This window comes from Furipterus horrens, unplaced genomic scaffold (assembly GCF_987537825.1).
Source record: "Furipterus horrens unplaced genomic scaffold, mFurHor1.1.pri manual_scaffold_11, whole genome shotgun sequence".
Classification (NCBI taxonomy): Eukaryota; Metazoa; Chordata; class Mammalia; order Chiroptera; family Furipteridae; genus Furipterus; species Furipterus horrens.
In genome coordinates, this window is record NW_028327181.1 from 9646401 (window position 1) to 9674265 (window position 27865).

A 27865-nucleotide genomic window follows, 5' to 3' on the forward strand; every position below is an offset into this window, starting at 1 on the left:
AGTTTGCAGCGGAAAGGGGCTTTGTTTCCTGCTACCCTGAAACTCTGAGGGAGTGGGCGTCAGTCAGAAGGTCTCTGGGCGTGTCATCTAAGAGTGCCTTTCCCCTGTTTCTCAGGCTGGCAGGCTCCCTTTCCTCCCCGCCACCTCCCCTCACTTCCTTGCTCCCTCCCTCCCTCTTGTGTTGAGGCTCTTGGCTCAGCTCCCTGAGCCCCGGCGAGTGCCAATGGAGGACGCAGGAAGGGTGAGGTCACGTCTCCCACAGGTCTCGCTCCTCTGGCTTTTCAGAGGCTCGCCAGGAGCCGGCGGCCAGAGATCCAGACCGCGCGGACCGTGCGCTCCTCGCCTTCTCGGCGCCGCCGGCCTCGCCCATGTCTCAGTACGCCCCAAACTCGGACTTCAAGACGGCTTTGGACAGCAGTCCCGAGGCCAACACTGAAGATGACAAGACGGAGGAGGACGTGCCCAAGCCCAAGAACTACCTGTGGCTCACCATTGTCTCGTGCTTTTGCCCCGCGTACCCCATCAACATCGTGGCTTTCGTCTTCTCCATCATGGTGAGTGGGTTAGGACCAGGAGCAGCGGGAAGGAGGGTCAGGGGCGGCGCCGCCCTCCACGGTTCCCTTCCTCAGCGCCCCGCGCGCCCCGGATTTCTTGTCCTCCGCACCTCCTCCTCACCTTCCTCCGGCTCCCAGGACTCACCCCTCAATCAGCTGCACCTCCTCTGCACTCCTCGTGGTGCTCAGCCCTGCCCAAGCCTCTCCCTTCGGGCGCCCAGGGTGCACTCTCTCTCCAACCCCGGGAAGTTCTGTCGCTGACTTTGCGGCCTCTCTCCCTGCCTCCTCCGACAGTTCGGGGCTCTCATCGGGCTCTCCTCAACCCGCTTCTCTAGAACCTGAAAGCGCGACACCTGGGCAGGCAACTGCACGCCGCGTCCCCTGAGCGCCTCTCGCCGCCCCGGCGCTCCCGCTCTCCAGCGTGCTGGTGGCTGGCTCTTCTAGCACTGAGTCCTTTCTCTCTTGGCTGCGCACCGGGCTCCGCTCGGCCACTATCGGGGGGGCCCCCTAACCACTCCCCACACTCTCCTTGACCCCAGGCCCCACGCTTTGGCACGCCCTCTCTGGGTCAACAGTTTCTTCTTGCTTCTTCCGTCTCCAGCGCTCTCTCCATGGCTCTCTTGGGCAACCCTCCGGCCCATCTTTTTAGCGCGTCCGCTCGCTCTCCATGTCTTCTTCCAAGTGCGCGCTGGCTTCTACCCCAGCACATCATAGTTCTCACTCATTTGCTGCACACGGGCCCTGTCCCCGCCCATCCACCGCTCTGTTCTGTGACCCGGGCACTTTGGGGAATGTACTGGGGACTCCACGCTCCCTGCAGCTCCGTGCGCCCTTTGCGCGCTAGCCTCCCGAGCTGCGCGCCTCTCCCGAGGACCTATAGCGGGTGCTTCGAGTCCGCCCTTCTGGAGCTGGGCTCGCCTCCGTGGCCCTCCTCAGCCTTGGTAGGAACTCCCGGGCGAACCCCAACGGTAAGGTGAGGATCACCCACGAGGTCCTCGCCTTATTGACTGGAGCAGCTGGCCACGGGGTGGCGGCCGGGTGAGGTTCCGACCGGGACTGTCCCGGGACAACCCTAGCAGTAAGCTCCCTCCCCCAGCGGCCCACCTCCTCTGCAGCTGAGTGACGGATCTCCCCAGCCACAGACCAGGAGACTCCGGATTCAGCGCAGGGAAAATGGAGAGCTTACCACCCCCCACCCCCACCCCACCCCATTCAAGCCCGCCCACACTTGCAGTGGGTGGCACCGCATTAGCTTCATGGATACCTACAGAGGCCTGATGTGTAGCCGCTAACGTGCCTTTCCCCAAGCCCCGTGTGTAGGCTAGCTGCGGCAGCCTCCAAGCGCGCAGCCGCTGGACGTACTTGCAGCCAGGGTTCAAACCTCAGTCCCACCGCGTGCTAGCTGTTAAGATCTCCAGAAGTCACTGCATCTCTTAACCTCAGCCTCTTTGTCTGTAAAATGGGAGTAATCACAGCCGTTTTTGAGCGATTGTTGCATTGAGAAAATAATTGTAAAAACAGCCTGAAACCGTGCTCAGCAAGGTGTTATTAGATCAAATGTCACTCCCTGGGGATTTCTTTGATCACTGTTTAAAATCAAAATTCCCCACAAGTTCTCTGCGCCTGTCCCTGCTGCTTTTTGCCCAAAGCACGTCTCTCCTCTGATACATTATTTTTCTTATTAAGATGCTAACTGTCTGTGTCTCCGTCGTTAGAACAGACGCTCCGTGGGGGCAGGGGTATTTGTCCTGTTGTTGCTGTTTCCTCACCTAGAATAGATTCTGGCAGGTGGCAGGAGCTCAGTAAATACGAAGCGAGTGTATGTGTGAATGAATGGTGTCCATGGATCATGATGTCTGCTTTGCCCCCGCGCCAGAGCCCCGGAGCCGCCTTCTCAGGTTCCTTAGAAACCCAGCCAGTTTCCTCTTCCTTCCTCTCCCAGGATGTCCCGACTTGGGTTTGGGGTTTGGTTGTTTGTTTGTTTTTGTTTTGTTTTTTTTTTTTCAGCAAAGCTGGGGAGGATCAGCAGCCCAGTTCTCCAGACAGCAGCAGCCTCTCTGGCTGGTGTTGGTGACACACAAATCCTGGTTTATTAATGAATCAGCAGCCAATTTACTCCCTTCCCAGGGTAAAAAACAAAAACAAAACATGCGCGCACACACACACACACACACACTGCGCGCGCAGAAACCTGCCTGCAAAGGCTCCCTCCCACTACCAATCTGAAATGAGCTAACACTCCAGCTGGTGGTGACAGGTTGAATACTGATGCCACTTGGTGTGTCCTGGGGGACAAGATCTGTATATGCTGTGAATAGAAACCTTTTTGTGAGCCACTCATGCCCATTCCCTCCTCCAAGCCTTTTAAAAATAGTTTTAGAGCAAGAGATCATTCTTTTGCCAGAACACAGGCCCTGAGCAAGTATACCTTTTCAAGCCTTGGTTTCTTCATCTAGAAAGTGGGAATGTGATTTTTTTTTTTTTTTAAGTTGAGCAAACCTGTTGCAAGGATGAATCTAAATAATGCCCGCCCCCTGCACTGTGCTAGGTAAGTGCAGTAACTGTCAGATGGACAGACTTAGAGTGATGTCACATATGTAAATAAACAGAACATCAAGTAAGTGAAACCAAATTCTAAAAAGAGCTTCCTACATCCTCCCCATTGCACTCCTTCTAAGGTACTGGAAGTGTTTCCCCACTGAAATAGCGCAGATCTGGGCTTGACAAGTTTCCTCATAGAGACCCCAAATCTAAAGAACCCAAAGGAAGAGGGGGCTGTGCAGGAGGAAGGGGCTGAGCAACCCTGCCAGGTGTGTGCTTTCCTTGGGGTGTCTTGTGTTGTTAGCTCCTGGCTCTTGTCAAATCTCACCTATCTGTAATGTGTGATCGCTTCAGGCACACCATTGCCCATGGAGGCATTTGGAAATCTGGGGAGCACCTGTGGTATATAGCGGATTTGGGGCACTCCTGGCATTTTTGTAAAGGACCAAGAGTACTAATATCTCACAACGCTGTAGACTACCCCCCCAATGAAGAACTGTACTACCCCAAACATCAATAGCACCCCTGTATCAAGAAATACTGTAAGATAATGCAAACTGATAGAAACATAGGCATATGGAAAATATTGACAAGGATCAAAATAACTAGTTCCCGGAACTGTAAAAAGAGCCAACAATCTCAAAACAATCTTTATCTTCATTTATTAAACCAAGCCTGAAAAGCCTTCTATAAAATGACAAAGTTGGAGTAGGTGCTGGGGAATAATAAGACTACTTTGAAAAATGTATATTTGAGCATTCTTCCAGCCGAGGGTGACCCTCCCACTGCTGCAGTCCTGGGGGCTGTGAGGCAGAGCATGTGATGCCCAGCACGGCTCGTTGCACAGGGACCTTGGTGGGCCGAGCATTGCCAACCAGGGGATCGTGAAAGTGTTCCCTTCCCCATGCACTGAAAGTCTATCTGTGGAAAGCGCACTTAACCTGTAATCAATTTCAGGGACACATATGCCCAGAATTTCCTCCCAGGCTGGTCCGCTGCTGCACGTGTGTGTGAATTTGAAAATGGCACCCCATCCTCCATGCGAATACAGTGTGTACCAGGGCACACAGCTGGGAAAGGGGAGCCCGGGCCGGTTTTCAGGCCTCCTCTGTCGTGTGCCCAGGTTACCTGGCTGCACCCCTGGTTGTCTCTGTTTATCCCACAGAAAGGAACCTCATGTTTACTGAGCACCTATTATGTGCCAAGCTCTATCCCAGACATTGGTGTACTCCCTTTCCCTCTGTCAGGGGGTAAATAAGATCAGCAAGGTCTCCGCTCTCTGGATCTGGAAGAAGGAAGGTTCCAGGCAAGTTGCAATGTTGGGAAATTTAGCTTGAGTTCACCATCCTTTGGCTTTATAGCTTGAATTTGCTACCTGACTCAAGAGCCTGGAATTGAGTCCATATTGAGTCTCCATTCTTGATGACATCATTTGATGCAATCATTTGCACGGCTAAACCAATGCGGTCAACCTAGGCATGGACACAAAATAGCCAATGACTTTTGATTGGGCGACTTATGAGACTTCTTTCATCAGAACTTCTTCCTCATGCCTACAGAACCTGTCTAGAGACCAGCTATTGAAGTTTAAGTGCTTTCCTGCTATTTGCTATGTTTGTCATTTCGTGCAACTGCCTCGGTCTTCCTGAGGCTTAGTTTTTCAACCCTGTAAAGTGAGTGCTGTGCTTGTACCTACTCAGGTACTGTAAGTATTGATGATGGTGATGAAGATGATGGGAGAGGGATATTTTAAGGATACAAGGCATTGTCTTTTCCAATAGCAGTTTTTGTTTTTATTGAGACTAACAAATTTGATAAGAATAAAAGCAGTGACCAGTAACCACGTTACTGGAATAGTAACTCTGCTGCCACCGAAAGGTAAATATTAATGCTAAACTGAAACACATACAAATAAACAAGAGTTTGGGTTAAGCGTGGAGACTGAACACACCTGTTTTTCTCCACTCCCTTCTGAAACCACCTAAAATGACAGGAGAACAAGAAAAAGGGTGAGAAAGGTGGAAAAAAATGTAGGAGATGGGAAATGGCGAGCTGAGCCTTGACTAACGTTACGGAGTTAATGACACTGACACATAAATCCTGCAGCAGGAGCCAACAAAAAGGAAGTCAATTTGCCCTGCAAACTCTAGGAAGGCTCAGAAGTTGGAAGTACCAACTGAAGATATCACCTGTGAAGGTAGGAATAAGAGGTAGGACTGAAGAGAGGAGGAGTCTTTGAAAGTCTGTGAAGTCATTAAACTACCAGAGGTCATCTACCACCCAGGCAGTGGGCACCTACTTCCTCAACAACCCTGAGAGAAGATGGGAGATTCGCAATCTGGTGAGGTTAAACAGAAGGACTCTAGACCCTGGGCACAGCAGAGAGTCACATTAAGGCGCCATACTGAAACCAGGATTAAGGGAACGTCTGCCTATTGAACAAAGAAGCCCCTACTTGACACCCTTACCCTGGCAACCAGGCAGGAAAGCTGGAGAATTCCTCTCCAAGGATGTGATCATCCAAAAACCAAAGAACCTACAGATACATGCATTTAGTTCTCCACAGACGTGATGAGAGCCCCACGCGGTCACCCCAGGGTGCCCACTCATTGACAGGCCCCATTCGTCCTCAAGAAGTTTTTCAGTGTCTCACTTTCAGATATGAAGAGGTGGCCAAAGATTAGCAGATATCAGAGAAATTCTTCTAAATTCAGAGGCCTGTGATTTACAAAAGAAATGAAGTGTAAGGAAATGAATAATGTGAGAAGTAGAAGAAAACATCAAGAATAGATGATTAACATCTTAGAGAAATAAGAAACTGTGTTGGGCCCACAAAATAAGAATAGGTCGTAGAAAGTAAAACAATCAGAGAATCAAAACAGAGCTCTTGGGAATTAAAAATATGAAGGTAGATTTTAAAGATGCAGAGGGAGGATTACAAGTTAAAGTCGAGCGACCCTCAAGGAAGTAATACAAAAATTAAAAAATGGGAAATATAAAAACAACTCAAATGACCATTGACAGATGAATCGATGGATAAAATGTGGTATATACATATAATGGAATATTAGTCAGTCTTTAAAAGAAAGGAGATTCTGACACCTGCTACAATATGGATGAACCTTGAAGACATTCTGCTCAGTGAAATAAGCCAGTTGACAAAAGGAAAAACATTGTATGATTACTTTATGAGGTACCTAGAGGAGTCAAATTCATAGAGACAGAGATAGAATGGTGGTTGTCAGGGGCTGGCGAGAGAGGAAGTGGGGAGCTAGTGTTTAATGGGTACAGTCTCAGTCTGGGAAGACGGGACATCTTCCCCTGATACGATGGTGGTGATGGTTGCACAACAGTGTGAATGTCCTCAATGCCACTGAACTCTACTGGTAAAAATGGTTAAAAAGGTACATTGTTATGTATATTTTACCACAATTAAAAAAAAAAAAACCCAGAGGAAAGAAATATTCCCCCCAAATATGGAAACAGTCAAGAAAATATAAGAAAATTCAAGAATAATTCCATGAAATCCAACATCTAATCATAAAGTTAAAAAATAAATTTTAAGAGAGGAAATTATCAAATAAATAATTTAGGAAAAAATTTCAGAACTTGAACATATGTGTTTCCAGATTTAAAAGGCTCCACAATACCCAACTAAATGAATGAAATGAAGTGTACATCAAAGCACATCATGGTGAAATTTCAGATATTTAGGAGAAAATTTCTTTCCAGTCCTACAAACTTTCCAGAAGAAACATGCCATGTATGGATTCATGATAGCTTTGGAATTCTCATCACTTATGCTGAAAACTAAACAGCAATGAAAAAATGACTTAAAAATCCTTTAAAAAATTATTACCAACTTTGATTCTAAACCCATTGAAACAAAAAATTACCTGCCATACACTTTTTCTCAGAAAGCTATGGGAGGATGTGCTCCCCCTAAATGAGGGAGTAAATCAAGAAAGACAAAGACATAGGACCCAGGAAAAGGAATCCAACCCAGAAAAGAGATAAAGAGAAATCCTCCTCAAAACAAGGTAATGGGTCTCATAAACCCACAGAAAATGAATCTGATAATGGATAGTTGGTCTAAAGCCATTGTCAAAATTCATTACATGGTCATGGGCTGGCGCAGTGAGCCATAGCCCTGCCCCGAGCCGAGCCACACCTACTCTAGAAGACAAGACAAGGTCTGTGGTCAGTAAGAAAATAAATACCCATAGGATGAAAGACAAACCAAACTAGGTATTCTTCCACCTGACCCGGCTGCTCATCCATCAGAGCTATGTTTCATGTGGACTTCAGTTAGGTTTCGAGGGGAGATTTTTTTTTGCAGTGGACAGGGCAGAACTTGGAAATAACAGGTTTTGGTTCAGGCGGCTGACCATTCACTAATGGGAGCTCTAACTATTGTCTCTCCATGTGCCTTCTCTCAGCCCTCTCTCTCTAGCGCCTTCCACATGATTGTCAGCTAAGAAATGGGCTATTGATATTATGGCTCCCTATGACTTATCTCTTATGAGTTCTCGTACCTGAAGCTCCGGGGAGCAATAAGATGTTCCCAGATGATAAAGACCTTACCTGAAGTGTGTCATTGTTGGTACCTGTTCTAGATACTCGTAGATTTTTACAGATATGCATATTGCCCAAGCAGCATTTGCCATGGTGACTACTTTAAAATGTTTCCCCACTATGTGGCAGAGGGTGGCCACCGACATTTGGTATTTGGGAATCTAGAATTTAAACTGTTGTTGGAGACTTTCAGTCCTAATCGTTGGAGGTACAGTCTACATCTATTTCAAGATGTTAATCTCTATGTTCCTATAAAATAAAATACATTTAAATGTTATCTTCATTTACCGATAAAATGATATAATGGTTTTGTCTCAACATAATATGAGAGATATGGATAAAACAAGATAGGCCACTAATGGATGGTTGTTGAAGCTGGTTATGAAAATGTGGGGATTTATTATATTACCCTATTTTTATATGTTTGAAAATTTCCATAATAAAAAGGGAAAGAAAGAAATAAAAAAGAAGTCCAGCCAGAAACCTCCCTCCTAAAGTCATTAAATGCTGCCCAGATAACAAAACAGCAGTTATTAAATGAGTGGGCAAAACAGGCCATGGTTGAGGTGGACTTTATAATTAATTAATAAGCAAACTGCTTCTGGCTTAAAATGTGTGAATTTTAATGATGCCTTCAAAAAATCATGAAGGGCAGCCCAGGCAGGATGACTCACACCATAGAGCAGTGGTCCTCAAACTGTAACCATTTGAGGGTCTTTTCTTTCTTTTCTTTTAGATTTTATTTATTTATAGAGAGAGGGGAAGGGAGGGAGAAAGAAAGGGAGAGAAACAGTGATGTGTAGTTGTCTCACACGCACCCCCAACTGGGGACCTGGCCTGCAACCCAGGCACGTGCCCTGACTGGGAATTGAACCAGCGACCTTCTGGTTTGCATCCACTGAATCACACAGGCCAGTGTTTGGATCTCTTAAGATCGCAGATTTTACTCCCCTTTCAAAGCTCAACTGGAAAATCACTACCTCCATAAAGCCTTCCTTGATTGTCCGCTTTCCCGTACCCTGCATTGTACCCCACGGTATGCAGGTTCCTCCTGGAGCTCTTTTCCTTCCTTCCATTGTTAGCTTCAGTGCTGAGCACAATGCCCGGCCCACAGTCCGTATCGTAACAAAGACTTGATGGGTGAAAGAATGAACGGCTACAGAGGCCTACGTTTGCTCTTAGTTTTATCTCTGAGGAGCCGCCTCCTTCCCATCTATGCTCTGCATTTCTGCTAACACTTTTTCAGAACATATCCAACAGACCCAGGCCCATGCCAGGGTCACTGAGAGGCTGACCAAGGCTTAGTTCCCGAGGGCAATATTCCTGGCTGGTCTGGAGCTCACCAACGCCCTCACCTGGCAGACCAACGGGGCCGCAGTTGGAAATGGTTCTGTTCTCAGCTGGTTAGTGCCGGGCAGACACTCTCCAGTTCAGAGCCTCTCGCCCAGAAGAAGCGTGAGGCCTTCTGAGTGTGCGCCCGGACAAATCTGAAAATCTCCAGTTCTGCGAGTTTAAGAAGAAAGCCAGGCTTCCCAAATCCAGGCTTCTCAAACAACTGCTTCTGCCTGATGTTGACAAGTTTTCCCAAAATAAGGGGCGGAGAACACGGGGATGAAACGGAGAAGTCAGGTGCTGGGTAAAAGTGAGCTGTTTGCTTTCCTTTGGGGTCTGTTGAAGCCTCTGGCTATCCCCCACCCCCCCACCCCCCACCCCCATGCTTGTGGCTCTTCAATGGATCAGGAAAGCAAGGGGCATTTATTAAGCCTGCTGCCCAGGGTCCTCTGACCCTAAGACAAATATGCCGAAGGGCACACTTTGGGGAATACTGTTTTTAATGATTCATCGGTTCTCACCTTTAGTGAGCTGAGTCGCTGTTGATATGGGGACATTGCAGGGCGTCCCACCCTAACATGCTTGCCTTGTAGGCCCATCTCTCCCCTTTTCTTCCAACCTAAGTGTTTTTCAAGGGTCTCTCTAGCCAGATTTTGCTGTTCTTCTTCCCTCATTCCCTTTTATCTATAGGTGAGGTCCAGGAATTTGTTTTTCTGTTTTCTTTACCCTTTACATCACCTCTTCTATCCGCTGAAGTGAAGGAGATCGTCTGTATTTAACTCCCTCTTCCGGTAACTTCATTTGTTCTTTGGGACAATTTTGGTAGTGTGGGTTGCGATTATTATTATTATTATTACATATGCCGATATGTCTTGACTTCCCAAAGCATTTTCACAGTTTCACTTGTTCCTTGCAAAACCCCAGCAAGCTATGCCATAAAGCTGTTCTCCCGCTGATCCATGAGAAAATGAGGGTGAAAAGGTGACGCTAGGGGACAACATCATGGAATTTATGGTCTGTCTTGGAGCATTATAATCAGACCACTGGGCCTTGCCTTTTGATAGGAACACAGCTCGGATGTTCTGAAAGCTTTCTCTTTTAATAGACCTGCCCCATCGATATAAGAAGCCTCCTATAATACTCTCAATCAAGTCTGGAAGAATTCCTCTCTGGCTTTTTGGCCTTAATGATAGACAGGTGAAAAGACACTTCTTGCTTTGTCCTTGAAGATACATGTGGGGAGAAACAGCACAGAATCCCAAGGAGACAGACAAGCAGGAGTGAATGAATGGTGACGATGAGGAAATGCATCTAGTGATCAGCAAGTCCAGTCTGTGAATTCCCAGCGCTGACCTTTAGGCACAGAAACTTAGAAGCAAGCAAAATCTAAACAAGAAACCCCAAAGTCACCTGAAAGCTCAGTGGTTATTACTAAATATTTACTAAGTGCCTACATCCATCAAGCTATTTTGAGCAAGCCTGCTATCTAGGAGTTCGTGAAGTAAGACAATATTGATCTATCTAGATTCCTTACACCTAGACAAAAGTTACTCAGCCTATGTTCAAGCATTGATGTAAGCCTACACAGGTGTGTGTGTGTGTGTGTGTGTGTGTATGTGTGTCTTTGTGTGAAAGGGAGAGAAGCAGAGGCAGAAACAGAGAGGCAGAGAGGGACACACACACACACACACACACACACACACAGAAAGAGAAAAGCTCTCTGACTTCTGGTGGCCAAAAATACACATGTACTACAGATAAAGGCATGATAAAGATGAAGACAACTTTGAAAGAGAGAAGAGATGCTTTGAAGAAAAGGCAACATGTTCTAAAATTAGGGTTTCAGTATTGATACTCAATAGATCAAAATATTGGCATAGTGACAATGGCAAAGGAAAATTTAAAAATACCAGAAATAAATGTAGGAAGCATGCAAGGTCTGTATGAAAAAAGATTAGACCTCATTTCTAGCCAGAAATAAGGTTTTCCCAAAGGTGATAAAAAGAAGAAATAGCTTCAGAAAGAAGAAGGAGGAGGTTAATACATAAGTGAATTCTTCTCCATCTCGAAGGGTGATTCTTGCTCTAAATCATGTTCTTATCAAGCTGGAAGGGGCAGCTTCGTAGTTCAAACAAACGCAGTTTTATTATGATGTTCTGTTCTAGTCCTGAAAATCTTTAAGGGCAGGGACACTGCAGCTTAGTACAGTTCCTGCCACAAAGTAAATGCTTGGAAAATGTCCGAAGCTGTATTATTTTGGTTCCACTTTTACTGGGTTTTTACCTAAGCAGAAACCCACCTCCTCTAATATAAGCCCACTGTTTTCTTTTTTAATTGAAATATAATTGACATGTAATTTTATGTACATTTTTAAGGTGTACAACATGTTGACTTGAGACATATACATTGCCATGTGACTGCCACTGTTGCATTAGCTAACACCTCTATCATGTCACATAATTATTTCTTTTTTGTGGTGGGAGTAATTAAGATCTAGCCTGTTAGATCTTTGATGTTTAGAAGTTTGAGGTTTATAATACGGTACTGTTGATTATAATCACTGTGCTGTGCATTAGTTCTCCAGGACTTATTTAACTACCATTTGAAGTTTGTATCCTTAAACAGCATCTCCCCAATTTTTCTGTTCCCCAGCGCCTGGTAACCAACATTCTCTTCTGTTCTTACAAGTTCAGCTTTTTAGAATTCACATATAAGTGATATCATACAAAATCTGTCTTTTTCTGTCTGACTTATCTTCCTCGGCATAACGCTGTCAAAGTCCATCCATGTTGCTGCATATGGCAGGATTTCCCTCTTTTTCATGTATGAATACTATTCCATCATGGGTTTGTGTGTCTACCACATCTTCTTTATCCAGTCATCCTCTGTTGCATCCATATCTTGGCTATTGTGAATAATAAACATGAAGATACATCTGTCTCTTCAAGATCTGTTTTCATGTCCTTTGGACATATGCCCAGAAGCAGAATTGCTGGATCACATGGTAGTTCTTCTTTTAATTTTTTGAGAAACCTCCATATTGTTTTCCATAGTTAAGCCCACTGTTTTGTCCTGTCTCAACCTCAAAGAGGGCACCTGATGCTCCTGAGATAAGTTCTCCAGGCTCTTGAAGGACATGTGGCTCATCATATTTCCCCTGGAGCCACACTATCCCCTTGGTGAGTATCTACCAACAGGAAGAAATGACAGACCCTGGAGAAGATGTCGCCATCACTTCAGACATCCCCGGGGCCCCCCAAGAGATCTCTTCCACATCTGTGTTGGACTGTGGCAAAGCCCCAGGCCCATTTGCAATGAGAAGGAACGTGGAGGAGGCAGGGAGTGTGGCGAGTAGACATTTGCTTGCTTGGCCAAAGGCAGAGAAAGCCCAAGTCCCCAGCCTTTTCTTCCACTGATGGCCGTCCCTGGCTCCTGCCGCCATGTACAAAGCTAGCTCTCAAGTTCAAAGAGCAAAGCTGGAAGGGGGAATTCAGAGAAGGGAGGAAAACTTTAAGCGAACCCAAAGAAAGATCACTTGCGTGTGCTCAGTCCCTTCAGAGAAGGCGCCACTGGGGTCACACAAGTGCTCCTAATAGACCGTTACCTTTGCCCTGGTCTCAAGCTAACCTGCTACCACCTCGGGCACAAATTCTTGGCTTTTTACTTCAACCCTCATTCCAAACCAGAACGATCACTCAAAGCAAATGTGGTCACTGAAGAAGCAGGATCTATATATCCGTCTGGGTCCCAGTTTCCCTAGGCATTCACGACCTGTGACTGTACCTGGGGCTGAGAGTGATGAACAATAGCCTGGGTTTCACTTGTTCTCGTCCCCTCCCTGCTAAGTCAACTCCTCACAGAATTAAATTCCTTTGTATGTTTCCAGGAGGTGTTTCCCTGGTGCTCACACAGAAGTCTAGTCTGCTAACTGTTAACACCTGCAGGACCTTGCTGCTGCTCCCAGTGGGCACTGGGGTAACCCAGGCTGCTTCAAAGCCCCCCCAACTTCTCTGGGATCCACCAATGGTCCACTGGGGCCCTTAAGGTGAAAAAGCTCTGTCTCTGGGTCTTGCTTCTTGGAAACAAAAAACCAGAGCGGTGTACAACTTAGTACTTTTTAGTATATTCACATTATTGTATTATCATCATCACTATTTAATTTCAATAAATTTTCATCACCCCAAAAGAAATCTCATACCCATTAGCAGTCACTCCCCATCCCCCTATCCCCCCAGCAACCACTAATCTACTGTCTGTATCTATGAGTTTACCTGTTCTCGACATTTCATATAAATGGAATCACATAGTATGTGGACTTCCATGTTTCGCTTCTTTCACTTAGCATGATGTTTTCAAGGTGCACCCATGTTGTAGCATGTATCAGCACTTCATTCCTTTTTAAGGCTGAGTAATATTCCATTATACAGAGAGACGACATTTTGCTTTTTCATTCATTTGTTGATGGACATTTAGGTTGATTCTTCTTCTTTTTTTTTTTTTTTTTTTTTTGGCTATTATAAATAATGCTCCTATTAGCATTTATGTGCAAGTGATGAAAACTTATGGGGTTACTCTGGGTATCTCCTTCTTGAAACTGTAGATGCCACGAATAGCCATACCCATGGGCAGCCCCTTCTCCAAGAACCAGAAGAGAAAACAAATTCATAGGAAGACTCATGGCAAGAGAACAGTCCACAGCTGATACTGAAGGAGGCTTTTTCAAGCCAAACATGATCCCGTTCCTGGAATGACTCAAGGTCTCCCTTATGAGCCCCAGAGAGATGGCGGCTTGCAGAGAGGAGGGTCACATGTAAGATGCCAGACTGGCATCAGGTGATGAAGGCTGGGCAGGATTCGCCCACGATTTGCATTGCACCCAAACCCCCCTCGGTCAGGTGCCAGCAGCTGACCCACAGCAAGCAGCTCTGGTGTCCCAGGGACCACCCCTGTGCTCATGGGCAGAGCACCCATACAGATATGGCACAGGCTGGCTGTTCTTCCCACTTTTGTAGTCACTGCTGCGGAGAACGTGAAACCGGTTTTTCATCCAAACAGCCAGGAGCTGACAGCACTTGAGGGCGAAGGGGGGTTCACTATTTTTCCTCTAGTCAGGGCACCACAAGTGCGTTTCCATGACTGACCTCAAAACTGGGTTTTCCAAGGGAGCACAACAGAGTAATGAATAGTTTAGGAGGGTCTGAATCTACATAATTTTAAACTGGATTATGAGCCCAGAATTTGGGGTTCTAAGGTTCTATGCGCCAACTTTGATTGTGAAGCCTCTAAAACAAAGGGGACTCAAACTCGGGTCCCCAAAGATTTTGTTCCACAAGCTGCAGTCTGATCACCTGTGATTCTGATAAGCAGCCCAGATGATTCTATTGTACCCCAAGAATCTCAAGTTTTTGAGGAAGGACAACACAGGTAGTTCCTCACAATAAAAGCTAACATTTATCGAGCAGACGCTATGTGCTGGGCCAGTGCCGACCACTCTGCACGCGTTAATTCATTGGCTCCCCCGACGTGAAGAAGGTGCTATTACTGCCGTCCCCAATTTACAGGTGAGAACACTGAGGCTTAGAAAGCTTAATAACTTGCTCTAATTCTCACAGCCAATAAGACACAGGGTTTGAACTCAGATCTCTCTGAGCTCAGAGCCCATGTTCTGTTAGATGCTTCCTCGGGCTAAATTTTAAGGTGGGGAGCAATGTGACCTTGCAGGACATTAAGGATTGTTGCCAAAGTTTTCAATCCTGAAAAGCTTTAAATACATATACATACATGCTTACATACATACATACATACTGTGGCAACCCAGGTGTCCATCGATGCATGAGTGGATAAACACATGTGGTATATGCACACAATGAAGTATCATTCAGCCCTTAAAAAGGACAGAAATTCTGACACTCACTACACCATGGATGAACCTTGAGGACATCATGCTAAATGAAATAAGCCAATTGGTGACATTAGATTAGTTATTGCATTAAATAACTAAATTCCCGTTGTGATTAATAATTGAAATTTTGTCTTTAAGCAAAAAGTTATTTGTGAATATAAGCTTTGTGCTTTGAGAATGTATGTTTTTATCTGTCATTATGGGAGGATGTAAACTGCATCATTAGTGAATTCATTGGATGTGTAATCTTTTGCAAAATATAGCAATAGATATTTGATAGATATTATAGATATTTGATAGAGAAAAAAAATAAAATAAAATAAATGAAATAAGCCAGACGCAAAAGACAAGTGTTGTATGATCCCACTTACGAGAGGAGCCTAGAGTAGTCAGTTGCACAGAGACAGCAAGTAGAATGGTGATCGCCAGGGGCCGGGGGAGGGCAGACTGGGGAATCGGAGTTTAAAGGGAACAGAGTTTTAGTTGGAGATAACGGATGATGGCGACGGTTGCACATCAGTGTGAATGTCCTTAATGCCACTGCATTGTACACTCAGAAAGAGCTGAAGTGGTCCATTTTATCGTAGGTGTATTTCACCACAAATTAAATAACACAACAAAACAAACAAGAAAAACCCTGATGTCTGGTCTGCACATCAGGTAAATCAGAATCTTTCCAGGATAGGGTCCAGCTACTGTATAATAATAATAATAATAATTACAACAACAACAACGGCCAGGTGTTTGTACCGAGCACCCAGGGTTGAGAAGCCCCGAGTTCAGCGCTCGTTAACGGGAACTAGCCAGGCTGGCAAGTCTCTCACGTCCCTGCAGGGTCTGGCTCACCCACGCCCACAAGAGGGCTGAAAGCAGGTTCTCTCTGCTGCCGAGTCCCCTGGCCTGTTACTGACTAATGTGGCCTGGATCCAAGAATTAATGGAAGGTTCTGGAAGCAGAAAGCTCTGTAGCATACTTGGTGTTTCTCTGGCTTGTAATTGACTGCATATGCCTAACCCCCACTTAACAGTCTCGGAAGAGGAGTGGTTATTACTCAAGCACTGTGATTTCACGGTGAAGACTCAGGTTCCCCTGAAATCGATAAGGCAGAGCACAGATTTGAGTCCCTCCGCCCAGTCTTTGGGCTGCAGCCCAGCTTTGGGGGGATTCTCAGCAGTGGGAGTTATTATAAGAGAGAAGAGTGGCATCTGGCCTTCAGCTCCGCAGTAAGCTTGCTCTGAGTACCCCCCCCCCTTTGCCTGGCACTGGGCTCCATTCCAGGGGGGCCCCAAGATGCCCTTAACAAAATTCACATTCTGTAGGGAAACATACATATTCATTCAGCCAATATTTCTTGAGCTCCTACAATGTACAGTACCAGATACTGTAAAAAGGATTAGCAACAAGGGCAATATTTAAAATATTGACAAGTTTGGCTGGGGCACAGAATCAGAGAGGATGCTCTGTGGGCCCAGTGGTAACCCTTAAGTTGCCGGATCATGGAGCGGTCTGGGGGAATTCAGAGGCCGGGCCAGGACGGCTGGGACACTGGCAGGGGTTGGAGCTACTTACCAGGCAGTACAGAACATTTCAGTATTTTAACCTCCAGGAAAGCCATATGAGTAGGTACCAGGTGAATGACAGCTTGGCTTGAGCACAGAGGTGAACAGTTCAGCCACAGTCCCTGACCTCATGGATCTACCTTCTAGTGCCGGAGTAGGAGAACTTTTTCCATCATGGACCAAATCAATATTTTTAGGCCTTGCATAAATGGGTGTGGCTGTGTGCTAATAGAACTTTATTTAAAACACAGCAGGCTGAATGTGACCCATGGGTCATGGTTTGCAAACCCCTGTTCTAGCGGATGAGACAGTATCCCTGTTTATCCTTCCATTATACAAATATTTATCAAGCATCTTGTCCATGACAAATATGGCTCTGGGCACTGGTATACTATGCTGAACAAGATCATGGTCTCTGCCTACCTAGCACTTACACTGTAATGAGAGAGGTGAAATCAATCATTTTTACATGCTATGGTAAATATGAAGATGGAAGTAATCAGGAAATACATAAGGGGAAGTTAATACAGCCTGGAAATTCAGGGAAGGCTTCCTGGAGGAGGTGTTGCCTGCTCCAATCAGCCTGAGAAGCACATGTCTTCCACTGTGGATTGTCTGTCATTATTTACTCTTCCCTTGTGTCCCCCAGTCTCTGAACAGCTACAACAATGGAGACATTGATGGATCCAGGCGGCTTGGGAGAAATGCCAAGTGGGTGGCCATCGCCTCCATCATTATTGGCCTTCTCATCATCGGTATTTCTTGTGCAGTTCACTTCATAAGGCAGTAAGTAGGCTTTTTTGAATCCCTCCCAATCCAAAATGCCTTTTCTTGAATGCCCACTGGAATCTGTTGGGATAGGTTAGGTCGTTCTCTGGTAACAGACAATCCCAAACAAGTGTTTTCATTTTTGCTTCACTATGATTACATGGGCCATGGAGGTCAGTGAAGGGTCTCTCCTCCACACAGTCATCCAGGGTCCCATGCTATCTGAAGCTCCATCTATTTAGAAAAGGGGTCAACCAACTTTTCCTATAAAGGGCCAAAGAGTAAATATTTTAGGCCTTGAAGGCCACATGGTCTCTATCACCATCTCAGTTGGAAGTACTTAACTCTGCCATTTTAACACAAAAGCAGCCATTTACAATATGTGAATGGGTATGGCTGTGTTCAATAAAACTTTATTTACAAAAACAGGTCGTTGACCTGTGGACCCTAGTTTTTCAACCTCCGATCTAGAATATGAGGCCTCTTCAGGCTAAGACAGGGGAGAGAAGACCTGAGGATCACACATGGGTTTTCACTTGCTCAGCCCTGGAGTGCCAAATGTCACTTAGGCCGAGAGTTTACTGGCTAAAACAAAAACAAATCACAGTCCCACTTGACTGTAAGAAAGTGGGAACTGTGGAAGAGTAAACAGGGTATTTGGGACTATTACCTGTTTTGCCTCACCACCTGATCGCTAAGTGATTTCCTACACGGGTTTGCCCTCAGCTAGCCTAACAGTTCTTAAAGGGCAGAACGGTCCCCATGCGTTTTTGGTATTGCCAATGAGCTCTCACCTCATAAGGAGATGGCTACTGTTAATGTTTCTCTCTGGATTTGGACAAATTTATTCTGATTTGTCTGACCAGCTGAGATGGGGGCTATCTGCTAGAATCAATGACATTTTCCATGAGAGGTGTGACCAGAGGGTAAGGTCATGTGATATACAACCAAGCCTCAGAAACGAGAGGCCCAGATCCGTCTCTGTCTCCCTGTACAACTGGAAAGGCAGATAAGAACTCTGAGAAATCCTTTAGCTTTTCTGCCAGAGCAGCACAGTTATTCCCATACCGTTTCCCACAAGCTGAGAAGGTCAGCCTGTTTGGCTTGAGTTCAGGATGTGGTCAATGGGTGAGTGACAGAGGAAGGGGACACCCTTTAGTCCGCCAGATCCACCAACCCAACCCTGGTGACCAAGAGAGAGTGGATGTCATGGTAGGTCAAATTCCTATGGGACAAGCCAGATATAGGAGCAATCAGGGGCAAATGGATGGAGGAGAAGGTGTCAAAACAGGAAGTGTCACAAAGGAAAGAACAGAGGGCTTTGGCTAAGGAGGGGACAAAAGGATACTAAAACATCAAAGGAATCTCAAGGCTTCTTGCCTGCAAGATGGCAAGTTGTTGCTGGCCTGTGAAGGAGAAGACAGTTGGAGAATAGATGTAAACACACCCAACTTTGTTCTTTAAGGAAGGCATAATGCATTGTGTGTGAGAGCCTGGGGCTGCAGAATGGGGGTTAGTAGTGCGGGATTGGCACCAGACTTCCTGGGTGCGCGTTCCCTTTCCACCACTTCCTGTGAGACCTTCAACCATCTGCTTCGTGTCCCGCAACCTCAGCTTCTCCCTCTGCGTAACGGGAATTATAGTGGCACGCATTTAATAGAGCTTATTGCGAAGGCGAAGGAGATGACCCACCAAATGTGTATAGCTCGGCGTCTGTGCTTTAGCTGGTGCACAAAATAATGCAAACCGTTTATTAATCCTGTTACTATTACTATTATCATCATGACTGGGAGAGGACCCGAGACTGTAAGATGCCTCTGCATAGAGCTCAATGCTTTGAACTCATGAACCAGACACAAAGGATGGTGTCCCAGCGGGAACAGGCTGGGTCTTGGCCTAACTCCTAGGGGCTTCTGCAAATGCCTCCTGCCCAGATCAGTGTTCGCGCCAAGGGGGTTCTAATAACAGCCGCTGACAATGAGATAGAACTCATCATGTACCGGGCGCTGCTCCAAGCCCTTACGTGAGTTACTGCTCCCTGGCTCCCCACAGCAGCCCTGTAAGGTGTTATTACCCCTGTTTCACAGGTGAAGAATTTGAGGCTCAGAGAAGTGAAGAAATCAAAGATTTGCCTGACGTCTCACAGCTAGGTAGCGGTAAAGGCAGTGAGTAAACCTGGGATACCTGGTTCTGGAAACTGTATTCCTAACCACAATACCACACAGTCCTAACCCCACATGTGGCTTCCGGTACACTCGGGGGCAAAGGCCAGAAGATGGCACTAACCCTGTGGCTGCCTCCGGAATGGATTTATTTGGAGGTGATGCAGTGAGGTTTCAACCGCCAGAACAGCACGTGATGAGTCGCAGCCAAGGGTAACAAAACCAAGACTCCTGGAGTTAGGCAGGGAGCTACAGAGCGAGCAGCCTGGCTGGGGGGCTGTCAGGACTGGGGGGTACTCTGGTGAATTGGCACAATTTGAAGGGAGCAGCCGCAGCTCTGCTCTGGCTAATTGTAACAAATAGCTGAGAATGCAGACTCCATGGGGCCCATTTTTCAAAAGACATTTCTCCTGACTTTTAGATGCTGACGACCGGTCAGCGTTGCTTAAATACACGGGGAGGGGCAGACACAAAGCAATGGTATACAAAACCCCCATCAGCAGCTGGCAGATAATCTACTTCGCCGTCTCTGGTGGACAATTTCGCTTTCAAGGATCATTTTGCCCATTAGACACCATCCGAGAAGTTTTACAAAGGATCTGGTAGTCTTCATATATGGGGACTTTCTCCATTCTTAATATAAATATTTCTATCTGGGGACAAAGCACTGATGTGTGAGTGCTTGTGACTGATATTTTGTTAGTAGCTATAAAATGTCAGCGTGAGTCCCCTCACCCCCCCAACCCCCAACGCACTTCACAGTGGGGAGAGCATGGACCACAGCCCCAGTCTTACCAGGACTGACATCCTAGCTCTGCTGCACAGGCCACCCTGGCAAGTGATTAAACTCTCCGTGCTCCAGTTTCCCTATCTATAGAGTCAGGACAGAATTGCTTCCCTATCTGTACGGTCAGGTTCCTTTTGGATCGATTCCTTTCCCTTCATGTCATCAAAGAACACAAAAACGTCTTCCTGAATTAGAATCCACAGAGAAACTCAGATTTAAAGGCTTTGCCGTAAGCGTGTGTGTGTGTGAGAGAGAGATAGACAGAGACAGAGACAGAGAGACCAGACAATGGAATCAATTCTATCTTCCATTTAGACCAACAGCAAGGCCAATTTCTCAGTCCCCCTTTGAAATAAAGTTTCCGAGCCACAGGAGACACTGAATGGCAAGATGGGATTACAAGGCAGATGTTCCCAAAGTTTGCGCTGCCAAAGAGTTACCTGGGGAGGTTTTGGAGACCTTGGCACCCAAGCCCCACTTCCATGGGTTCCGACTGGCTATGCCAGCGGTGAGGCCCAAGGATCTGCATCTTCGAGCCCCCTGCTCCCACCCAGGAATTCAGATACAGGCAGTCAGCAGAACAATGGTCTTTGCCAAACCCAGGCACACTCCCTCCCTCCCAAATGCAAAAGGAAGAACCACTAACTTGCCAGCCATTAACAGAGTGGTTGGTTTTCATTACATCAGCAAACTCATCACCCTAATGTGTTATGTCTAACTCCAAGCCAAGGAAGGGAGTCAAGTTACTGCCTGGACATGTACCCACAGGGAGGCTCTTCCGTAGCAATCTGAAAAGGCAGCAGGGACTTCCACGGAGGGGCCGGGAAAATCTGACTCTATAGCTGACCAAGCCCAGAGATAAGACAAAAGGCCTTGAGTATGTGAGTTCTCTGAGTTTCATTTAAAAAACTGTCTGAGGTAAGCTATTGCCTTTTTTTAAAATTGTGAAGTCCTGACTTTAAAAAAAATTCCTTATCCACATCAACAAAACTGTAACCAGTCTCAAAGTCCCTGCCTTTTAAAAATCATTTTTTTATCCTTATCAAGAAAATTGTACCCGATCTCTTCTCCCCCAAGTGAAAAAAAGTCCCAGGTAGTTTATTTTCTTGGAATAGATGCAGGTCAGGACAGTCTTTACCCAGCTCATGAAAGGGCCCCATTCATGCTAATTTTACAGGATATCTCTGTAAGCCACATGGTGTTTGGGGAGCAAAGAGAAGACAGTTTTGTGACATCAGATCTGTAAGAGCTGGGAATCGCTGAACTACAATGCGCAACAGTTTTTGACAGGACGCTGTGCTGACAGAAGACAGCCAGTGCATTAAAAGTGTCTGTTTGTCATTCTTAGAAATCAGGCCTTCATGTTCAGTTTTCCAAATGCAGTCAGGGAAACTTGCAATCTGTCAAAGTCAGAAAACGCCCTGCTCTGGGGTTGCATGGGAAAGTGAGAAATGAGATGGAGGTGAGACACAGGAATACTGCAGAAACCAGTCCTCCTCGTTCACGTCCCCAGCCACAACCAACACGCCTTCAGGTTTGACTTCCAGCTGGTGCCTCGAGGACTCAACATGGTTAGGCTACTCCAGCCGTGTTTCTCAAAGCCTCAGAGCCGCCCGCCAGTGACAGAACTGGCTGAGGTGCCGGAAAATGCAGATTCCTGGGCCCCAAGCAAGACCCTGAGTGGCCCTGAAATATACATTATCATAAGCACACCACTCCCCAGAATAGTTCTAAGTATTCTAAAGTTGCAGGACCACTGTTCTTGGGATTTGCGCTTGATGGAGAACATTCCTGTCTGTATGGACATAAGCCACAAAACAGGACATTTTTACATTCCTGAGGTGCCTGGTAGATGCTTCTTACCCTCCCCAGAAAGTTTACACCCCTCCAGAGTTTCCTCTTCCTTCTCTCCTCGTGGGCAGGCTCACGGTCACGTATCTGACACTCAGCGTAACGGAGCAGAGCTTCCTTAGCAGCAAAACCACTGACCACGACAAAGCTCAGTGTGAGGGAGACAAGTATCTACCCCAGAAATGACCAATGACATTTGGTGTAGCTTCATCTAACTCAGGGGTTAGGTTATAATGTCGGGGCACAAGGTGAGCTTTGAGTAAAGTCAAAATCAGAACCAATCTTGGAAGCACCCGCAGGAGGGCACCCTCTGAGGGCTGCACACGCTGTATCTTGATCACTGCATTAATGTCTCCCTCAGTGATGGAAGAGGTATCACTGCCACCACACTCTGAGCTCACAGGAAAGGAGCCGGAGTCAACACCCGTCCCTGCTCATGGGCACTGAGCCAGGGGGTGGCCAGAATCTCCAGCTCCAGTTAAACAGTTGCTTTTTTCCTTTTGGCGCAACGTGAATAGTTGATTTGCCGTGAGTTAACCCCCTATGACGCAACTCCACTGAACTCACATCTCTGTTGGCCTCGTAGGTGTCTAAAGAATCAGGCACGCCCCTACTGTGTCTTTAAAATGCTTGTCATTCTTAGAAATAAGAGCCTCCTTTGTGCCAAGGTTTCCATTAAGGAAGAACTTGACTTCTAAGCAAGGTTAAGGGTCCCAGCACTCTTTCAATGGCAGAATTAGCAGACATTAACCCATTCTGTTCTGGTTAAGCTTCTGTCTCATAAACAGACTAGAATGATTCCTTTCATAACTGCATTAGAATTGGAAGTAAGCATATATATCAAGGTAGACAAGAAGTAGGTCTTTTTGCAAAAACACGAAAGCAAATTCATCTTTTTTCCTGTTATTGGCGGGAGTAGTGCTTTCTGTGAACTATTTTGCACACATGTGTCTTCAGAGAATTTCTGTGATTCCATGATGAAAAATGGGGAACATTTAGCTATTTGCAGAAGGTCAGAAGGGCCTTTCTTTGTTGGTTTCAATAAACTGAGGTACAAACAAGTCACTCTTAAGTCATCACCAACAAAGGAAAGATTTGTGCTTTGAAAAGAATATAAGCTGGTGGACATGCACAAAGAAATCAGAGTTAATGTGAAAAAGATGTTCAACCTCACTGGTAACCAGGGAAACACAAACTAAAGTAACAATGAAATACTGTATTTCTTTTGTCTGCCAGATCGAAACAATTAAAAAGATGGATAACATCAAGGTTGGCAAGAGTGTGAAGAATTGGATATTGTTGGTGTTGGAGTCAGTTGAGACAGACTTTGGGACCTCAATTTGGATGTACCCATTAAACTTTAAAAATCCATGTGCTCTCCCACCCAGCAAGTCTACTTCTTAGTAACCACCTTAGATACAGGTGCACAGAAAGGCATGTGAAATAGTGATTCTTTCCCCTTAGCTACACATTAGAATCGCTCAGGGAGCATAAACAACACCACTGCCCAGAGCCCACCCTGGGCCAGTTAACTTAGAATCTCCAGGGATAGGGCTGGACATGGGTAGGTGTTAGAGCTCTCCAGATGATTCCACTGTGCAGCCAGGGCGAGAACCAAGGATGTGCAGGGGTGTTTGTTGCAGCTGTGTTTGAGTAGTGGAAAGCTTGAAACAACCTAAGTGTCCAAGAGTAGGAAAACGGTTAAATACGCCGTGGTTTGCTTGTAGGATGGAACACACACCATGATTCAAACATGGAAATCCCTCCCTTACTTGGCTTTATAAGGCCCCACATGACCTCTTTCCCAGCACTCTCCTCTCATTTGCCCACTTCGGCAACACTGAACTCCCCTCCCTTCATTGAGCAACACACATATGCTCCTGCCACAGGACCTTTGCACTTGCCGGTCCCTTTGCCTAGGATTTTCTTCCTCCTGAAACCCACATGACCTGTTCTCATCTCTGCTCCAGATGCTTGCTCCTATGTTACCATAGCAGAGAGGGTAACCCAGACCACCTTTGCTAAAATAGCACCCACAGCCCACTCTCCTTCCTCTGTCCCCTTATCCAACTTTACTTTTTTCCCTAATATCACACCCTCAGAAACTGCATATATAAATTTATTTATATATTTAATATACCACTTCATATGTATTTTGCATTGATTATAAATTTATAAATTAGTATATAAATTTATATACATTACATAGTTATGTAATACACAATCCTATATAATCTATATGTAAGCATATATATTTACATATAATCGTACATATTTTTATGGTCTATTTCCTCCCACTGGAATGAAAACTCTGGGAACATTTTCATTTCTGTCATTGCCCATAGTAATAGAACATAACACTTCAGGGTGCCTACTCTGAAGCTAGACTATTGGGGTTAAGATCCAGATTCTGCCTCTAAGTAGCTGTGTGCCCTTTTAATCGATCTGTGCCTCAGTTCTCTCATCTATAGAATGGGGATAAAACAGCACCTGCCTCACAGGGCTGAGAAGATTGAGCTGCGGGGCGCACAGCGCCGGCCACATGGTTCTCACCGTGTAACCGTTGGTGGTGCTGCCGTCACAGCACCCTGAGCAGCACCCGGCACGTTAACGTTTATTAGATAAATGAAAGCTTCTACACAGAGACACACAGATACAGCATGATCCCATTTATGTAAATACACCCACAAGATGAATTTTTAAGTGCATATTTATGGATTTAAATGCAGAGGAAAAAACGCCTGCAAGAGGCAAACCGAATGCTAACGGTGCTTCTAAGCCTTAAGGAGGATGAAATTCAGAAACGCTCACGACGCATTTTGCGGCATCTGTATCAGGGAGTATTTTTTGCATGTGCCACGTGTAAAATAAAATGCGTTTCCAGACATAATCTGTTTCTCCAAAGGGCTTAGACTCCAAAGGAAGCAATTCTGCTCGTCCGCTTGTTTAATCCGAGTAACCGCCACGGGCAAGGGAAGCCCTGGGCGAGGAGGCTGGTCCCGCTGCCCTTCTCCTTCTCACACTGTCTGCTCGCCCCACACAGAACCTGAGCAGCCGCAGGCGGCCCGCGCGCGGAGACTGGACCTCATCCACACGCCCCCCGGAGGAGTTTCTGAGGAATGGATCCCTGACTTCCGCCTGCGCGATCTTTTCCTCCAGGACTCTCCAGAGGCAGGTCCCTGGCAAATGAACTTTAAAAGGAAAGAGTCCAGCATGTAGGAAAACCAAGCGGTACAGCCAGGTCAGCCAGAGTCTTTGATTTTTTTTTTCTTAAAAAAAAAAAAAAAAAAAATCAAGTCTCACTGTTTCAGTTCAGCAAAAGCCATTGCGTCCATTCCTCTTCGCTGGAGATGAGCCTCAGGAAATTTCATTACTTTTAAGGCAGGGGGGAGCAGATTTTGGGGAGGAGAGAGGGAGGCTCTAAGAAGAGCAACGGGTGATGGTACAACATTTGTAATGGCAAGTACAAACACTTGCAGCATGTTTAAAGTTGTCTAATAGAGCTGAATTTGTGCGTTTTTTCCTGTTATTCTGACATGGTGCGGCTTCACTTCAAGCTTCAGTAGCTCCTCCCTCATCGCAGACACAAACCCGGGGGCCTGCTGGCTCCCACTTTTCCTAAAGCCCCCCCCCCCCCCCACCATTGGTCAGCTTGACCCCAACCTCACTTGCCACTCCAATAGACTGAGAAGCACTCAGTGGTCTGGCCATGTTTATGGAATGTGCTTTTTCAAACCCTCTCTCTCTCTGAAGCAAGTCTCACGCCAGATCTTTGCTTTTCCTGGACGCCACCTGGAAATGCCACCCATTGTATTTCTTTTCTGCCCAACACACGCCCTTCAGGTGTGATTGTACTGGTCTCATGCTAACTCTGCCCGCCAGACACGCTAACCCAGTGTTCTACAGACTGCAAGGCAGACCACCAGTGGAACACGAGATAATATTTAAGTCGTTTATAGACACATTGAATGACACTGAATCACAAAGAACATTTCCCCTTTTCTATTCTTTCTCGACCCCGATTACAGCAAGGAGAAAGTCTGTTTAGTGCTCACGGTTCCTTAGCCAGTTTCTGCTACGTTGGTTCTTTTTCCATCTCAGTAAAGACAATGAGCAGCCTTCAGATTCAAAGTCTTCTGTCTAGATAGAATTTAATACATTGTTCTGTAGTCATTGTATTTATTAATTACCTTCCATTTATGGTTTCTGCTTAGGATTTGCTGTATCATTTCTGTTCAAATAAACTGACTTAAGAAAAGGAAGTGGACTCAAAAACTATCAAGTGATTAACACAACAGGTGATATGTATATATGGTAAAAATAAGTTCAATAACTAATATTAAAAACTCAGTGATGATGAATTTTCCTAAGCAGGAGAAAATGCAGTTTATTCTAAGTGAGTGAACTTGAGGTTGAGAGTCAAAACACTAACTTAGCAAATTGATGGTAGGCAAGTTTCTCAGTCTCTCGGTGAAATTTCTTCACCTGGAAAATGGGGAGAACACCACCAACCTGCCTACCTCAATGTTGTTATGAGAATTAACTGCCATCATGGATGTGAGTGCCCCTGGACGGAAGTCCTCAGTACTATACAAATACATTGTTCTTAGGTTATTATGAATCTCAGGCATTGTTAAAATCCTGGCCCCTTGCCAAAAATAAGCACCGACGGACATCAGAGTGCACCTGTCATTTCACCCAGTTGATCACCATGAATCAGCACTTGTCCCAGGAGGATGCTGACTCAGGGCCATGAATTCTCAGCATGCAGAGATCCGAGTGCCATTCCAGTATATTGGATCCTCATTTATGTTTCTGACATCTTGGCTTTTGTTTGTGTTTGGCTCCCTGATCTTTTACCCAAATCAAGTGCAAAGTGTTGCTGAGAGGCAGAATAAAAATGGTTTTAAGCAAGCCTGTTTACCACAGTGTGTAAACTGTTTTCTTGGGGTTCCTAACCCTCTAGAGACTCCCCCAACCAAAGTGGGCTTATGGATACCCGCTGAAGCCAGGGCTGGGGCTAGAGAGGTATCAATGCGGGACTAACTTACTGTCTGAAAGGCCCTCCTTGGATGCACTGAAAATGTGGATCCCACTAAAGTACTCAGTGAGATCACGGGGATTGAGAGGGGGTCTGATGCTCGCTGGGTCCCAGGGCCCGGCAGAGAGCTTTCATGTTGACAAAGTGGGGGTGACAGTCCTCCCAAGGGCCTCTGCAAGGCTGAGATCGCCCCTACTCCACTCCAAAAACAGAGTCAGAAAAAGGACTGACCAAGTGCATCAGCAGGAGACCCTTTCAGCAGTGAATGACAAAAAAAAAAAAAAAAAGAAAAATGGCCAGAGCAAAAAAAGTAGTTTACTGGCTCATATCACTGAAAAGTACAGGGAGTGCTTCAGGCGTGGCTGGATCTTGGTGCTCGGCCATTATGAAGAACTTCTTCTCCCTATCTCTTTCTAAGTTTCAACTTCCTGAGTTCACTTTGGTTTCATAGTCGCCACTGGCTGCCAGCAGCTTCAGGCTCCATCCTACCACCCTAGCTATGCCTGCAGAAGTCAAGTGTCTCCTCCCCAATATTCAATAGCTACGGGGGGAAGAAATGGTCCAATTTGAAATAATAAAATAATGCACAATTGATTCTGAACTGAAATCAACCCATCAGAATGGACACCAGCCAGTAACAAACAGGTGCGGCCACCCTTCCAATGCAAACGGCTGCAGTGGCCAGGGGTGCGTGGCGCCCTCTTTAGCCAGACCTGGGGCACCATTCAGCCAGTGGAGCGCAGGGTGAGGTCAGCTCCACCCAAATTTTATGGATTGAGGGTGTGGGAAGGGT

General features: G+C 46.0%; 1 protein-coding gene across 3 annotated transcripts; it reads left to right on the forward strand.

Moving 5' to 3' along the window:
• The first annotated feature begins 283 nt into the window (after positions 1 to 283).
• TMEM233 (transmembrane protein 233) lies at positions 284 to 26625 on the forward strand. Of its 3 annotated transcripts, none has more exons than XM_090291525.1 (3): positions 284 to 562; positions 18619 to 18625; positions 25092 to 26625. In XM_090291525.1, exons 1-3 carry the CDS (start codon positions 369 to 371, stop codon positions 25248 to 25250), a joined length of 360 nt encoding a protein of 119 aa, XP_090147651.1. In that variant the 5' UTR covers positions 284 to 368; the 3' UTR covers positions 25251 to 26625. The 3 variants fall into 3 exon arrangements, with proteins under 3 accessions (XP_090147651.1, XP_090147650.1, XP_090147649.1); XM_090291524.1 differs by lacking the exon at positions 18619 to 18625 and adding an exon at positions 17113 to 17249 and having other exon boundaries at positions 284 to 554; positions 25075 to 25141; XM_090291523.1 differs by lacking the exons at positions 18619 to 18625; positions 25092 to 26625 and adding exons at positions 17113 to 17249; positions 23268 to 23326 and having other exon boundaries at positions 284 to 554.
• The last annotated feature ends 1240 nt before the right edge of the window (positions 26626 to 27865 follow it).